Raw genomic sequence first — 16,158 nt, 5'->3', positions numbered from 1 at the left:
AGAGATGCATAAAAAAAATTTAAACAGCAAAGGCACTAATAAAGACAAGAAATAATTAAAAAATGAAGTCAGCAAATTGAATAAAAGTAGAGAGAAAATTTTAGAAGCAAATAGGATTACGGAAATAAGAAAAATATTAGTATATAGCCACAGCGAACTAAAACAGAGATGTAGAAAGAAAATTTTAAAAGCAATGGCACTAAGAAAAAACAAGGAAAAAAAAAAAAATAACAACAGGGAATGAGATAAAAGTAGTAAATTTTTCAAGCCAAAAGATTAAGATTGGAAAGAACTAAACCATAGTGGCAGCGCACTAAAATGCAGACATAGATAGAAATTTTTAAAAAGTGACAGCACTAAGGAAAGATGAGAAATGATTGAAAAAATAAAGACAGCAAAATAAAGACAGCAAACGAGATAAAAGTAGACAAACTTTCAAAAGCAATGGTGATTAAGAAAATAAGGAAAAAATTGAAAAATAACAATAGCAAACTAAAATGGAGACTATGGAAAGAGGAGAAACAATAAAAAATAAAGACATCAAAGGGAAAAAAGTAGGCATAGAAAGAACATTTTAAAAGCAAGGGAGATTAGGGAAATAAAGGGAAAAATAAAAAAGGGACAGCAAATGAAAATGGAGACATAGAAAATGTCTAAAAAGTGAGGGCACTAAGGAAAGAAGAAATGAAAAGTGAAGTGTGGATGGGATAAAAGTAGACAGAAAGTTTAAGAAAATCAGATTAAGGAAATAAGGAAAAAAATATTAGCAAGATAGAACTAAAACAGAGAAGTAGAAAAAAATTTAAAAAGCAATGGCACTAAGGAAAAGCAAAAAAAAATCTAAACATAAAGACAGCAAACAAGATAAAAGTAGACAATTTTAAAAGGAATGGGGATTAAGGAAATAAGGAGAAATTAAGACATAGTGATGGTGAACTAAAATGGAGAGATAGAAAATCTAAAATGGAACAGCACTGAGAAAAGACAAAACTAATTAAAAAAAGAGCGAAGGGAAAAAAGGAGGCATAGAACAACATTTTTAAAGTGATAGGCACTAGGGTAATCAAGGAAAAAATATAAAATAGGGACAGCAAACTAAAAGAGATGGAGAAAGAAAATTTAAACAGCGAGGCCACTACGAAAGTACAAGAAATTATTAAATAGAGCATGGCATGAAAGTAGACAGAAAATTTTAAAAGCAACGGTGATTAAAGAAATAAGGAAAAAAATTAATAAATAGTGACGGCAAACTAAAATAGAGACACAGAAAGAAAATTTTAAAAATGAGGGCACTAAGGAAAGAGAAGAAATAATTAAAAACAACAATGAAGGGAATAAAATTAGGCATAGAAAGAACAATTAAAAAGTGATTGGTATTAGGGAAATAAAGGAAAAATATGAAATAAGGACAGTGAACTAAAACAGGTGTAGAAAGAAAGCTTAAAAAGCAAGGGTACTAAGGAAAGGCAAGAAATAATTGGAAGGAAAGACAGCAAAATAGAGACAGTGAATGGGATAAATACAGAAAATTAAAAAGCTACGGGAATTAAGGAAATAAATGGAAAAAGTGAAATGAAGTGACGGCAAACTAAAACAAAGACATAGAAAGAAAATCTAAACAGCAAGGGCACTAAGGGAAGACAAGAAATAATTAAAAATAAAGACAAACAGGATGAAAGTAGACAGAAAATTTTAAAAGCAACAGTGATTAAAGAAAGAAATAAGGAAAGAAAAATAAAAGTAGCGATGGTGAACTAAAACAGACGTAGAAAGAAAATTTAAAAAGCAAAGGGATTAAGAACAGAGAGGAAAAAAGAAACTAAAAATAGGGTCAGCAAACTAAAGACACTGAAACAAAATTTTAAAAGTGATGAAGTAGAGGACCTGCAGGAAGAAATAAAAAACATGGACATGGAACTGGAGAAATGGAGACATAGAGATAAAATTTAGAAAGCAGTGGGGTAGTGGCCGTATGGGTAATAAGTTAAATCTCAGGAGAGGGAGCCGGATAGACAGGCACAGGGAGAGGACGTTGGAAGAGTGACAGGGTGCAGAGCAAAGGGAGACACTGAAAACAGAGACAGGTCGCTGGGGAGAGGGAGGCCTAGAAACACAGTTTTCACAAGCAATCGGGGGAAAAGGCAGTGTGGGAAGAATGAAATAATAGCAGGTGAGGAGCGAGAAAGGGAGAGGCGCAGAAAAGAAATACGGAAAGCGACTGCGTACAGGGCAGCGCTAGCAGAAGAGCAAAAAGCTTTGGGGAGCCGGAGAGCCCAAAAGGGAGACGGAGGCAGGGACAGGCAAAGAGGCAGGCAGAGATCTGGAGAAGCACGGCAGGGATGGGTGCGGACGCACAGAAGGGGAAGCGCGACTCGCTGCGGCTCCTGGTGCCGGCAGGAGACCTTCACCGCCCCGAGGCTTCTCCCTCTGCCTCTGCCCCTTCCTCCTCCGCGGTGCCGGCTGCCCGACCCTCGCCCGCCCAGGAGCGGGTGGTGGGTGCCACGATGCTCCTCGCCCATGAGGGTTCCCAGATGCACGGTGGCTCACATGCGTGGCCAAGAGGCACCGAGCTCCTGGCAGCGTGTGCCGGTGGCGTGCTTTGTCGGGGACGGCTGGGAGGGATCCGTCCTTGCTGTGGCCACCGGCCGTTCCTTGCTGGAGGCAGCTGCCTGTGGAAGACCCTTCGTTTCACCCCTCTGCCAGCTCCCGCAGGAAGATGTACCCGGGCAGCCCCCTCACCAGCTAGAGCCCCTTGGCACAGCAAAGCCAACCCCGTCCTCAGCCACACCTGGGGCTACCCCAGCCCATCCCCACCTGCAGCCTTTTTAAACCCTTGGCCCAGCCCCATCCTCACCTCACAGGTCCCACCTGGGCCGCCCCGGCCCCAGGCGGAGCCCGTGGGGAACAGGGGGCCATCACCCCAGCCCCACAGCACATCACTCCCTCCCCTGGACCCAACCACAGCCAGAGCCCAGTGGCTGGAAACACATCCAGGAGCACAAAGGAGGCAGCAAATATTTGTTCCTTCACGCACATCAGAAATGCGGGCAATGCGTTGGCTACAAGGCTTGGTGCCCGAAGGCAGCAGGACAGAGGGAAGAGGAAAGCTGGGTGTGCAATCCAGGCAGCAAAGAATTTAAAATACCAGTGTGAACGGAGCAGGTGTTGTGTGCCAAACTGCTAAAGTCAATTTATGGCAAGAAACGCATGTCGACTACTTGCTTTGCAATTGAAGATCATCATGAAAATATTTTAGGTTTCGATGTTTTAAACGGATGAACCTGGCGCCTGCCGAATGGCAGCGTGTGGTCCTTCGGCTCAAACATCGATCCCAACCCCAGCAGACATCGGGAGGCTCCAGTGCGGGCACTGCGCACAGCCCCAGTGCTCCCTGAGTCAAAAATCACTGACGTGCTGCAATATCTGATTTCTGCTGTGGCATGAAATGGAACTTCTGAAGTCATAGCCGATTTGGAGAAACGACAAATTATCCCCAGAGCCCACTCCCCATATAACTCACCTGTCTGGCCCGTTCGGAAACCAGACAGGAGGTGGCTAGGTGTAAAAGAGATATTCTTTATGGCTCCCTTGAAGGAGGAGGATAAAGCGAAGTTTGCTTCCACGTGGGAGGGAATACAGTGCACCTTCAACAGGCTCCCACAGGGGTGTAAACATTCACCCGCATTGCTCATGCCACACTGGCTGAACTTTTGCAGGCGGTCTCACTCCCCCAAGAAGTGAAACCGTACCAATACATAGATGATATCCTGATTGGAGGAACTTCCCCTGAGAAGGTGGGGGAAGCAGCAGCAGCAGTATGGCAAGCACTAAATAAAGCAGAAATTGAGGATTCCACCCAGAAAATGTCAGGGGCCAAGTAAAGAAGTAAAATTTTTAGGTACTTGGTGGATAGCCGGCAGTACAATGATTCCTCCAGACACCTTAAGAAAAATCAAAGAGCTGCAAGTGTCCCAGTCAATGAAGGAGCTACAGCAACTAATGGGAACTTTAGGGTATTGGAGGTAGCATGTACCTGGATTTTCTGTCATTGCCCGTCCATTATACTCACTCGCACAGAAAGGCAAACCCTGGCAGTGGAAATTAGAACATGAAAAGGCAGTCAAAACGCTAACTGAAGAATTAAAAACATATCAGTCACTGGGACCAGTACACCCCCGTGACCCTGTTATAGCCGAATGGGGTTTCGCTGAACATGTTACTTACTGTAACCTGTTCCAAACCAGCCCTGATGGGCCAGTAAGCCCTCTACTGTTTAGCTCAACTGCATTCAAAGAAACAGAACAACAATACTCTGAATGGGAAAAGGGACTTTTTTCTTTAGTCTGAGCAATTAAACAAGTTGAGAAAATACATCAGGGACAACCTGTGCAAACTAGAGGACCATTTAATTTACTAGAAGCAATCCTAAATGGGACTGCCCCACTAGAGGGAGTTGCACAAAACCCCACTATCGGAAAATGGTACGCCTACCTAACAGGAATTGCAGAAAATACGCAGTTAACTGAAGGACACAGTAAGGTTTCCAAATTGCAGCTGCCCATAAACACAGACCCTTTAGCGTTACAACCTTTTAAACCTTCACCCATTCTGGATGCACCGCCCCTCACTGAGGGTACACCAACCGAAAATATTTGGTTTATGGATGCTTCAGCAAAAAAGGTAAACAGTAAATGGCAATATAAAGCCGTTGCATTAGATATTGCCACCAGCAAGCAAGTAATAGAGGAAGGTGAAGGCAGCGCGCAAGTAGGAGAAATAAGAGCAGTTGTTTTGGCAGCACAAAACAGAGGAAAAATCATATATGTAGACTCTTACGCTGTGTGGGCTGGTGCCACACAGTGGCTCTGTCAGTGGGAAACCTTGAACTGCAGCGTAAATAGATGCCCAGTTTGGAGAAACAAAGATTGGCAACCATTACCAGATATAGCCAGGAAAAAACCTTTCAAGACGGGATGGGTAAAAGCTCATGCTAAGGATAATCAACCACAAAGTGGAATGAAAAGGTAGATGAGCTAACTAAAATTAGGAAAACCACTTTAAATCCTGAGTGGTATCGATTGGGAGAATGGTTATGTCAAAACCTAGGCCACACAGGTAAAGCAGCACTTTGCCGCAGAGTAAAGGCTGGCCTATAAATAGAAAAACTTGTGAAACCAGTCTTAGGGAATGTCCCCAGAGTAGACTGAAATTACAAGCAGATCACCCTGCTAAAGCACCACCTTTACATATCAATGAAGGGAAAACTTTATGGTCTAGATGGCAAATTGATTATATCGGTGTCATGGTTTAAGCCCAGTTGGCAGCTAAGCACCACACATCACGGTGGGATGGGGGAGAGAAAAAAATGTAAAACCCGCAGGCTGAGATAAAGACAGTTTAATAGGACAGCAGAGGAAGAGAAAATAATAACAACAACAACAACAACAAAAGAATATAAAAAGCAAGTGATGCACGATGCAATTGCTCACCACCCGCTGACCAATGCCCATCCCATCCCCAAGCAGCGATCGCTGCCCCCCAGCCAACTCCCCCCAGCTTATATACTGGCCATGACGCCATACGGTATGGCATAGCCCTTTGGCCAGGCTGGGCCAGCTGTCCTGGCTGTGCCCCCTCCCAGCTTCTTGTGCACCGGGCAGAGCACAGGAAGCTGAAAGGTCCTTGACTGGTGTAAGCACTGCTCAGCAACAACTAAAACATCAGTGTGTTATCAACATTATTCTCATCCTAAATCCAAACCACAGCACTATGCCAGCTACTAGGAAGAAAATGAACTCTATCCCAGCTGAAACCAGCACATTCTCCACCCCTTAATCCATACCATTTATATCAGGTCCCACACTATCCAATACATCCTCATTAATCACCACCCCCCTTCCCATCCTTGGATACAATACACAGGTATCATTCCCTTAGTCTATGGACCACCCCTGGGAAATGTCTGAAAATGTCCATAAACATCCACAAATGCCCATTGAGTTCATTCAGTCCATGGCTCTGGGCTCCACCTGTGACAGTGGTTGCTCAGGACAGGAGCGGTGGTGTGTTGCGTGGAGGTACTGGGCGCCAAAGCCAGCTCAGGTCGGGTCACTGCTGTGCTTGCACTGCTGCTTGTAAGGCTTCTCCTCCATGGGTTCAGGCGGTTCCTGCTATGGTAATTCCTATAACATGCAACTCAGATCATGGGTTACAACAATTTAAAGGTATTTCCATTACAGTCTCCACCCCTGGCCCCTTTGGGCGAGGTTACAGGGTTTAACACTGCAATGAACTCCTCCCCTTGCTCCTAGCCTGGCTAGCAACAAGGGGCTCCTGCTGTGGTAATTCCCATAACACGCAACTCAAATCCCGGGTCACAACAATTTAAAGGTATTTCCATTACAATCTCCACCCCTGGCCCCGTTGGACCAGACCATTGGGTTTAACACTGCAATGGACTCCTCCCCTTGCCCCTGCTCCGGCTTGGACTTATCCCCAGTCCCTTCGGAAGTGAACCTGCTCCAGCGTGGCCTTACCCATGGCTGCCGCTCACCCCGTGCCCAAGGCGTGCAGACACATCCAGGGGCGCAGAGGGACAGTAAAATATTTATCCGTTCATGCACATGAGAAATCCTGGCAGCAAGCTGGCTCTGAGGATCAGTGCTTACTCATGAGCTTTGAGACTTGACCTTTGGCCCCTGACCTATGACCTTTGGCCCTTGAGCTATGACCTTTGACTGCCAACTCTTGGTTTTCCAACCTTTGAAACATGTAATTCACTGCTTGATTACTTACTCTTGACCTTTGACTCTTGGCCTCTGACCTTTGGACCTTGAAACACTTTGTTGCTAGGTCACTTGATTGTGACCTTTGACATATGACCTTTGCCCTTTAACCCTTGAAAAACATAATTTGACACTTGATCATTTGCTTGTGACCTTTGACCATTGACATATGACCATTGAGCTTTGACCCTTGATTTTTTTTACCCTTGAAACATGACATTCAATGCTTGATCGTTTCCTCATGACCTTTGACCTTTCACCCTTTAAACACATAATTCACTGCTTGATCGCATACTTGTGACCTGTGACCTTTGGTCTATGGCCTTCGACCTTCAACCTTTTACCTTTGATCTTCGATCCTTGAAACGTGGTGTTTGTCACTCAACTGCTTACTTGTGACCTTTGATATATGACCTCTGACCCTTGAAAACCACCATTTCAGTCCCTAAAACAGAGGGACAGGGAGCCCAATAGAGACGTAGAATGAAAATTTAAAATGTGACGAGGTACAAGGAACACAAGAAAAAATAAAAAATAGGGACAGGGAGCCAGATGCCGATGTAGAATTAAAATTTAAAATGTGATGTGGTACAAAAAACACGGGAAAAATTTAAAAAAATAGGGACAGGGAGATGGATAGAGGAACTGAACTGAACTGAATTCTCTCAGTGCCAGGAGGCACACAAGGCACGAACATCGTTCTTCCACTTCGATCGGTCTGCGGCTGCGTGCTCTGGAGTCACCCAAGGGCCACAGCGCAGTCTTCTGTTGGTTTTTTCCTCAGGACACGACCGATCCAGTTCCATCTCCTCCTCCTCACTTCATTACTGATTTTCTCCGTCTCCGAGTTGATGCTCATCGTTTCTGCAACTTTTTATTTTTTTTCCGGGAGGAGGTAGTTGGCCTCCTGCCCAACCCCCATGACTTGGAGGGCCAGTGGTTTTTCTGTCAGGGTGGCCTTCCCTTAGGCTGTGTTGGTTCACGGCACCTTCTTCAATTTTATCCGGTGCACCCTCCAGAGAGGGATCCCCTATCCACCACCCAGGGGACGCGCCTTCTAGCCGTGCAGCCCCAGCCGAAGGGATGGATAGAGGAAGACACAGAAATAACATTTTAAAAGCAACAGGGTACAAGAAACATTGGCGAGAATTAAAAAATAGGGACAGGGAGCCAGACAGAGAGAGACGTCAAAAGAGATTTTCCAACTCAACACAGTACGTGAAACCTAGGAAAGAATTAAAAAGTAAGGACAGGGAGATAGACAGAAGGAAACATGGAATATTTAGAAAGAAACACAGGCAAGAATTCAAAAACAGGGAGCAGGAGCCAGATAGAGAGAGACGTAGAAAACATTTTAAAATGTTTAAAAATGCTAAATTTAAAAAAAAAATCAAAGTAACCTCCCAAGAATTAAAACATATGCAAATCAAAAACCCTCAAGGGAAAAAAAAAAAAAAGAAGCAACCCCAAGAGATCAAAATAATCCAAGAAATTAAAATATCTCAAGAATTTTTTTAAAAATAAAAATTCAAAATAACTCACAAGAAAATAAAGGGAAAAAAAGAAAAAAAAAAGAAAAAACACCCCAAGAAATCAAAACAACCCCCTGTCACGAATGGACGATTTAAACCACTTAAAGAACCACTGTCAAAGGTATGAGCAAAAGTGGTTTTATTGAAATACGAAGTTGTAAAACTGCGGCTTGACAAAGTTCGATGGCAAGGTTCGCTCTATTACTGTACTGCACAATCATTTGAACAACGATTCAAAACTCCCAAGGCAAAGTTACCACGACAAAATCAAAGCTCCCAAGACGCAAATCCTAGTTACCGTAATACAAAGTTACGTGCAATACCGGTTGCTTACCGGTTGCTTTCGCCCTGCCGTTGGCGAAAGGTCTCCGCCTCGCGGAGCAAGCCTGAGAGGTGTCCCAGCTCCAGGGGAGATCACCACCACGCAGCCACGCCGTTTAGCAGGGAGAGCCCAACGGCGGCTCACCTGGGCTGTCGTATTTACGGGGTAAAGTGTTTGGCTTGTGGTCAAATCACACGTGATGGGGAAGGTGTGCGTGAGACTCCTTGTACTCAGAACTTTCTTTTTTCCTGGATAAATGAGTCTTGGAAAAAGCCACTCAAAACTCCTGTCTTAATTGCATGGTGGGTGTTCCACGCTCATAGCATTGATGCTGTCTGTGCTGCTCTGCTCCTCTGCGGGTTTTCAGGGAACAGACTGGGACTGGAGGAGCTCTTGGCCCATTTACAGCTCAGGCCTCTTTGGAGCCTGCACCAAACCACCGCTAGGTTGGTTCAGGAGCCCAGTGCATCCGCCACAACCCCCAAAAAGTAAATTAAAAAAAAAAAAAAAAAAAAAAAAACCAAAAAACAAACAAACCAACCTTAAAACACCCCCAGAAAATCAAAATAAGCTCTGCAAGAAGTTTAAAAAAAAAAGGGGGGGAAAACCAAAACCACCCTCGAGAAGTTTAAAAACGCAGACGCCAGAAATAAAAAAATCAGAATCACTCCCAAGAGATTTAAGCCTAAAACAAAGAGAAAACCAAAAACCAACCCCAATAACTTAAAAAAAAAAAAGGAAATAAAACCCTAAAGCACCAAAGGGAGGCGGGGGAAGGGTCCCCAGGGGAGGCCGGAGGGTCCGCGCGTCAACGGCTCCGGGCGGAACCCGCGGCCCCGCACCGCGGTTCCGGGGGGGAACGGAGCGGGAGGCGGCGCCGTGGGGGGGCTGTGGGGCTACTGTGGGGTTGCTGCGAGGGAGGGAGCCGCTATGGGACGCGGGGTTGCCACGGGGCTGGTGCGGGGCTTCCGTGGGGCTCCTCTGGGGTTGCCATGGGGCAGGGAGCGCGGGGGGGGGTGTGTGTCATGTGACCCTCCCACGTGACCCCCCTCCCCGCTCGGGCACTCTCAAGATGGCGGCGGCGGCGGCGGTTCGGGGCCGGCGCTTCAAGTGGTCGCTGGAGCTGGCGGCGGCGCCGGGGGGGCGGTGAGGCCCGGGGGAGCGGGGGCTGGGGGGGATCTGGGGAGCCCGGGGGTCTCCCCGGCCTCACTTGCCCCCTTCTGTCCTCTCCCCCTCTCCTTCCAGGCCCCGCGGAGCCGCCGAGGGCCGCGGGCCGCTGGGGTTCGCCGAGCGGCAGCTGGGGGAGGGCGGCGTCCACGAGAGCGACAAAATCCTCATGGAGAAGGTGGGCGGGGGGGGGTACCGGCGGGGAGGGAGGGGATGGGCACCCCCGGGACGCCTGGGTTCCCCGGGGGGGGGTGGTCGCTGTCCCAGGCGCCTGGGTCCCGTACGGGGGCGGCCCCCCCGCCCCCATCCCGGACGCCTGGGTCCCCTTTTCTCCCTGCAGCGCTGCTGGGACGTGGCACTGGCGCCGCTGAAGCAGATCCCCATGAACCTGTTCATCATGTACATGGCCGGCAACACCATCTCCATCTTCCCTGCCATGATGGTCTGCATGATGGGCTGGCGCCCGCTGCAGGCCCTCATGTCCCTCTCCGCCAGTGAGTACAACCCCACGCTACAGCCCCACGTGGGTGATGGCTTCCCGGGTGTCCCCTTACAGCTGTCCCCTGCTGCGTGACAGTTGCCCCACATACCCACAGCGGTCCCCTGCCCTACATCTGTGCCGGTAACAGTCGTCCCCGCAACAGCCCCTGCCACGCATGTCCCCCAGCAACAGTTGCCCCAGCGCATCCCCCAGTAGTAATCCCTGTGACAGTCACCCCCACATCATTTTCCCACACGTCCCCGAACAGCTGCAGGTGTTCCTGTGCGTCTGCCAACAGTCACCCCCAAGTCACTCGTGCCCATGCATCCTTCTGCAGTTGTCCCTGTGACAGTCACCCCCATGCACCCCCGTGTCGGTCACTCCCACGCGTCCCCCAGCAGCCAGCCCCGTGCCATCCGCCGCGCGTCTCGCCCGCCGCTCTCCCCGCATGGCGCTCCCCTGACGCCCATCATTACCCCCAGTCCCCTGTGGTGCCGGGCCTGCGGCGCGCAGGTGACGGTGACGGGTCCCCCCGTCCCACCCTGTCCTCCCCGCAGCACTGAAGGCGCTGGAGAGCTCGAGCCGGCGGGCGCTGCAGGGTCTGGTGTTCCTGGTGGGCAACGGGCTGGGGCTGGCGCTGGCCCTCTACAAGTGCCAGGCCATGGGGCTGCTGCCCACCCGCCCCTCCGACTGGCTGGCCTTCGTCGCCCCCCCACAGGTGTGCCCAGACACTGGGGTCCCCCCGCCGCACCCCCGCTCCCCCGGAGGCCAGGGTTCCCCTGGCCCGAACACCGGGGCCCCCCCGCTCACCCCCTTTCTCTCTCTTCCCTTGGCAGCGGATGGAGTTCACTGGGGGGGGCCTGATCCTGTGAACGCGCCCACCCACCAATAAAGGCAATGGCAAGCTGGTGATGTTATTTTTGGGGGCAATTCTGAGGGCTTGGGGGCTCAGCCCAAGGAGGCACCGGGACGGGTTGGAGGGAAAACGATTTATTGGTGGCATGTGCTGGGAGCAGTGGGGCCTGTACTGGTAGTGCTGGGCCCCATACTGGGAGCACTGGGAGTGCACTGGAGGAGCACTGAAGCCTGTATTGGGAGTGCTGAGAGTACCCTGGGAACCTTGGGTACCACACTGGGAGCGCACCGGAACTGCACTCGGAGCTGCAGGGCCCATACTGGGAGCCTTAGGGTGCATATTGGAAACACTGGGAGTGCACTGGGAGCCTTGGGGCCCATACTGGGATCATACTTGGAGAGCTGCAGCTCGTGCTGGCATTGTACTGGGAGCACTGGCGTCCATACTGAGATCTGACTCAACTGTGGCTCGTGCTGGCATCATACTGGGAGCACTGGGCCCACAGTGGGAGTGCTGGGGCCATACTGGGATCCTACTTGAAAAGCTGTGACCCAGGCTGGCATTGTACTGGGAGCAGTGGTGGTATACTGGAAGCAGTGGGCCCATACTGGGAGTGCGGCGGCCCATAGCAGGATTGTGCCTGAAGACCTGTGGCTTAGGCTATCATCATACTGGGAGCACGGATGCTACACTGGGTTCATAGTCTGAGAGCTGTGGCCCAGACTGGCATTGTACTGGGAGCACTGGAGCTTGTACTAGAACAGTGGGCCCATACTGGGATTGTGCTTGAAGACCTGTGGCTCAGGCTGGCATCGTACTGGGAGCACTCGGCCCATACTGGGATGGTGGTGAGTGAGCCAGGGTGGTGTGCATGCGGTACTGGGATGTACTGGGCCATACTGGTGCGCTCAGGGGCTGGGGGAGCCCCTATGACCTACACCACCAGCCCCAGGAACTCCAGGGCTGACCCATGGCTGCTCCCAAGTGCCCCCACTGCCCCATAACTGCCCCCCACTCCCCCAGCTGCCCCATAACTGCCCCCCAGTTCCCCCAACTGCCTCCCACCTGTCCAAGTGCCCCGTAACTGCCCCCAGTTCCTCCCAAGTGCCCCATAAGGGTCCCCCAGTTTGCCCCCCAGCTGCCCCATAGTGGCCGGGGGGGCCCCATAACTACCCCCAGATCCCCTCCCCCCACTTCTGCTTTTTTGCCCCAGTTTGCCTCAGTTTTCCCTGGGTTTGCCCCCCAGTTTTGCTCTTTTGCTCAATTTTTGCCCCATTTTGCCCATTTTCATCCCATTTCCTCCTATTTTGTGTTGCCTCACTTGTTCCTGGTTTTCCCTTTATTTTTTCCTGCTTTTGTCCCATTTGCCCCAGTTTGGCGTCTTCCCCCCGTTCTTGCTCTGACCCCTGTAACTGGCTGGTTTTGCCCCATATTGCCTCATTTTTTTCTTTTTTTTTTTTTTTCCTGGTTTTGACCCATTTTGCCTCATTTGTGACCCATTTCCTCCCTCCTGTTTCCCCTTTTTCTCTATTTCTTTTCTTTTCCATGATTTCCCTCCCTTTCTCCCTGTTTCTTCCACTTTTTCCTGGTTTTGCTCTATTTCCACTGTTTCTCCTCCTTCCCCCCATTCCCAAACATTTCCCCCCAATTTCCCCCCAAGTTTTCTCCACTCCTGTTTTTCCTTGTGTTTTTCTTGTTTCTGCCCCATTTCTCCATTTTACCCTGTTTTTTCCCCTCATTTCTCCTGCTTTTCTCCCCGCTTTTTGCCCATTTCATTTTTTCCCATTTTTCCCTTGTTTTTCCCTACATTTTCCCCCATTTTCCCCCTACTTCATCCCCCAGTCCCCCCATTTCCCCCCACTTTTTCCCATTTACCTGTTTTGCCCATTTTCTCCTGGTTTTCCCCAGTGTCCCCATCTTTGCTCCCATTTCTTCCCCCATCTATTTTCCTGATTCCCCGCTTTTCCCATTTTTTCCCGTTTTTTTTTCACATTTTCCCCTATTTCCCCCTTTTTTCTTTGTTTTTTTTCCACAGTTTTTCCCTACTTTCTCCCATTTTTGCCCTGCTTCTTCCCTCATTTTCATCCCCTCTCTTTTCCTCCATTCCCCCCATTTTTGCCTGTTCCCCCCATTTCTCCTCCCATTCCAGTTGCCAGCGGCACCAGCCAGCCCCACCCATCCCCCTTATTCAGCCACTGCCACATGCGTGCAGCATACATTCCCCCTCCCCAGCACCCACCAGTAAGCACCAGTACACACCAGTACACACTGGTGCGCCCCCCTCCCCCCCGCCCCCAGCATTCACCCCCGTCTCCCAGTATGGCCCAGAGCCCTGCTTCCCAGCACAGCCCACAGCCCCAGAACTCTCCTCCCCAGTATGCACCAGTGCCTCCCAGCACCTTCCCAATACAGCCCAGAGCCTCCCCATGCCCTCCAGGGTGGCCCAGAGCCCCAGATCTGTTCCTCCCAGTATGGACCAGTGCCTCCTAGTGAGTCCCAGTATGGTCCAGCACCATCCCAATGTAGCCCAGCACCTTTGCATTATGGCCCAAAATCTCCCAGTAACTCCCAGTACAACCCAGACCCCTGCCTTCCAGTATGGACCAGTGCCTCCCAGTGACTCCTAGTATGATCCAGGGCCCCACAGTGATTCCCAGTGTGGCCTGTGGTCACAGCCCCATCCCAGTATATCTCACTGCCCTCCCAGTGCTTCCCAGTACACCCCAATGCCTCCCAGTGCCCTCCCGGTTCCCCCAGCGGCACTCACACACTGGGGGTCCCTCCCTTCTCCTCCTCCTTGTCCCTCACACTGGTGGCCTATGATGGGGTGGGGGCATCCCTCTGGCATCATCAGTGGGGTCACATATGATGTCATGCCTCATTACGTCACCCCTGCTGTGGTACGTCATGATGTGTCGCCGCATATGATGTCCTGCCTCCCCGCCTGAGGTAAGGGCACGTGCCAGCCCCGGGTCCCCACCCCCTCCCCGAGTGTGGTATCACATGATGTGAGGCAATGCCATGCCCCATGACGTCACCCCTGCCGTGGCTTGTCATCATGCATCACCGCGTGTCGTGTGTGTCCATGTGTCCGTGTGTGTGTGTTTCCCCGGACCGGGGGGGCATGCGGCAGCTCCAGGTCCCTGCCTCTGCCAGGTGTGATGTCACGTTGATGCCACGTGATGCCGCCTGACGTCATGTGATGACGTCAGTGTGATGTCGCCCGTGCAAGCCACATCTGGCATAGCATCTGTCAGCGCCGCTCCACCATTGGGGTACGCTGTACGCCGAGACCTCGCTGCCGTGCTGCGGGGGGGGGACGGGGACCCCCTGGGCCTGGGTGCGCAGCCCCGCCCGCAGCCCCGCCCGTTGTCGGCCCGCCCCCCGCGGCCCCACCCGGCCCCGCCCACCTAGCCACACCCACCGCCCGGCCACACCCCTCCCTCTGGCCCCGCCCCTTCCCCTCCAGCTCTCCCCCCGCAGGCTCCCCCAGACCCAGGGCCCGATCCCGCCCCTCCCTGGCAGGCCACGCCCCTGCCACGCCCAACCCCTTAAAGGGCCCTGCCCCACCGGGAGGGTCTCAGCGCTCCCCCTCCCCCCCCCCCCCCAGAGCCTGGCCCCCTGCCGTGCCCACCCGTGATGTCAGCAGGGGGTCCCCGTCCCCCCCCCCCCCCAAAGCCGGGGTCCCCAGGCGCTCACCACGGCCAAGGCGGTGGCGCTCAGGGACGCGATGGCCAGCACAGCCTGGAGGGGGTGGAGGTGACCTGTGACCCCTGCCCCCCCCGTCACCCCGACCCCTCCCTTGGGCCATCAAGCGTGACCCTGGCTTGACCCCAGGCCTGACCTCTGACACCCCCCAGGGTCACGAGGCTGGTTCAACACCAATGACACCAAATAAAGCCACAAGGGAATCTGTTTCGGCAGCCGACGCCGTGCGCGTTTCTGTCACGTTTTGCACGGAACGGAAAGGCGTGACGGGGTCGGTGCTCGCGCACCTGCTGTGGCAGGCGCTTGGTTGCAGCAAGGGCCGGCGAGGCCCCGTTTTCTAACCGCGGGATAGCTCTGTAAGGGATGGCAGCCCTGCCGCCGCCGCCTCTTTGCTTGCTCAATTCATTTTGCTGGCTCTTATTTTCTGTCCTGTTCCTATTCTTATCGTAGAGTGTCCTGAGTTGGAAGGGACCCACAAGGACCATTGAGTCCAACTCCCATCATCGAGTCCAGCTCCTCTTCTGTCGTCTTCTATATTTGCCTGTTGCCTCTCCCGAGTACCGTTACCTGCATTCTTGCCCAGCTATCCATCCATTCTTTTCACCTCTTGCACCTTTTTTCTTACGAAAGTATTTGCCGTCTGCCATGCACCCTTCCAGTGATGTACGGGCCCTTCTCCCACTCCCGCATCTACTGGATTACCTGCAGGCGTGAGCGTTTTCTCCCCTTCTCTGCTCCTCTCCACTATTTCCAACCTCTGTGTCAAGGGCTGTGTCCCAACAGCCCTTGTAGCTGCCACCTGTCCCTGCAAGGTACTAAATCTTTCTTAACCCGTTTTAGACCTCTGCGCTGCTGTCTCCTCTGTACGTCATCTTCGTTTTACCTCGCAACTCTGAGTCAAAGAAAACAGATTGTAGTATATCTGCTTCTCAGATGTACAATTTTTTTTGCCTTGGAAATCCCTCTGTCTATGAGTTGCAAGTTGTATATGTTTTAAGTTTTAATGATAGGGTGCAAGGAGGCTGTCTTAGCTGGATTAGACTCAGATAATGAGATGTGGGCAGAAGGCCCATTGCCAAAATCAGAATCATCCTCCTCATTATCACGTTTTGGTGTACATGTCTTTTCGACAAGCTCACTCTCTGAGGCTGGGCGGGTGCGCTCTTGTTCCAGCTGTCATAAAGCCAAGGTCTAAGGTTCATTTCTAATCATCACAGTAATTGGCTGTTAACATAGCTATGAGATTCAAAGGCAGCCACTTGTGCTTCTGCATTCCCAGCTTGCTGCAAAGCGTCTTGAGCTTCCCG

At 51.2% G+C, this 16,158-nt stretch overlaps 1 protein-coding gene across 1 annotated transcript; it reads left to right on the top strand.

The window, feature by feature from the left end:
* Positions 1-9,689: 9,689 nt before the first annotated feature.
* On the top strand, positions 9,690-11,204 carry EMC4 (ER membrane protein complex subunit 4). Its single transcript, XM_082336615.1, has 5 exons — positions 9,690-9,785; positions 9,885-9,984; positions 10,147-10,300; positions 10,845-11,005; positions 11,124-11,204. The coding sequence occupies exons 1-5, from the start codon at positions 9,712-9,714 to the stop codon at positions 11,157-11,159; spliced, it is 525 nt and encodes a 174-aa protein (XP_082192741.1). The 5' UTR covers positions 9,690-9,711; the 3' UTR covers positions 11,160-11,204.
* Positions 11,205-16,158: the final 4,954 nt, after the last annotated feature.

This window comes from Platalea leucorodia (assembly GCF_965183815.1).
Source record: "Platalea leucorodia genome assembly, chromosome: Z".
NCBI lineage: Eukaryota > Metazoa > Chordata > Aves > Pelecaniformes > Threskiornithidae > Platalea > Platalea leucorodia.
This window is presented reverse-complemented; position numbering and strand designations above follow the sequence as displayed.

What these genes read in the sequence shown, in the direction of transcription:
- EMC4 (XM_082336615.1), top strand. Translation starts at nt 9,712, where the DNA reads ATGGCGGCGGCGGCGGCGGTTCGGGGCCGGCGCTTCAAGTGGTCGCTG. An exon ending in ACAAAATCCTCATGGAGAAG is followed by an intron (nt 9,985 to 10,146) that starts GTGGGCGGGGGG and finishes TTCTCCCTGCAG; the next exon opens with CGCTGCTGGGACGTGGCACT. An exon ending in CCTCATGTCCCTCTCCGCCA is followed by an intron (nt 10,301 to 10,844) that starts GTGAGTACAACC and finishes TCCTCCCCGCAG; the next exon opens with CACTGAAGGCGCTGGAGAGC.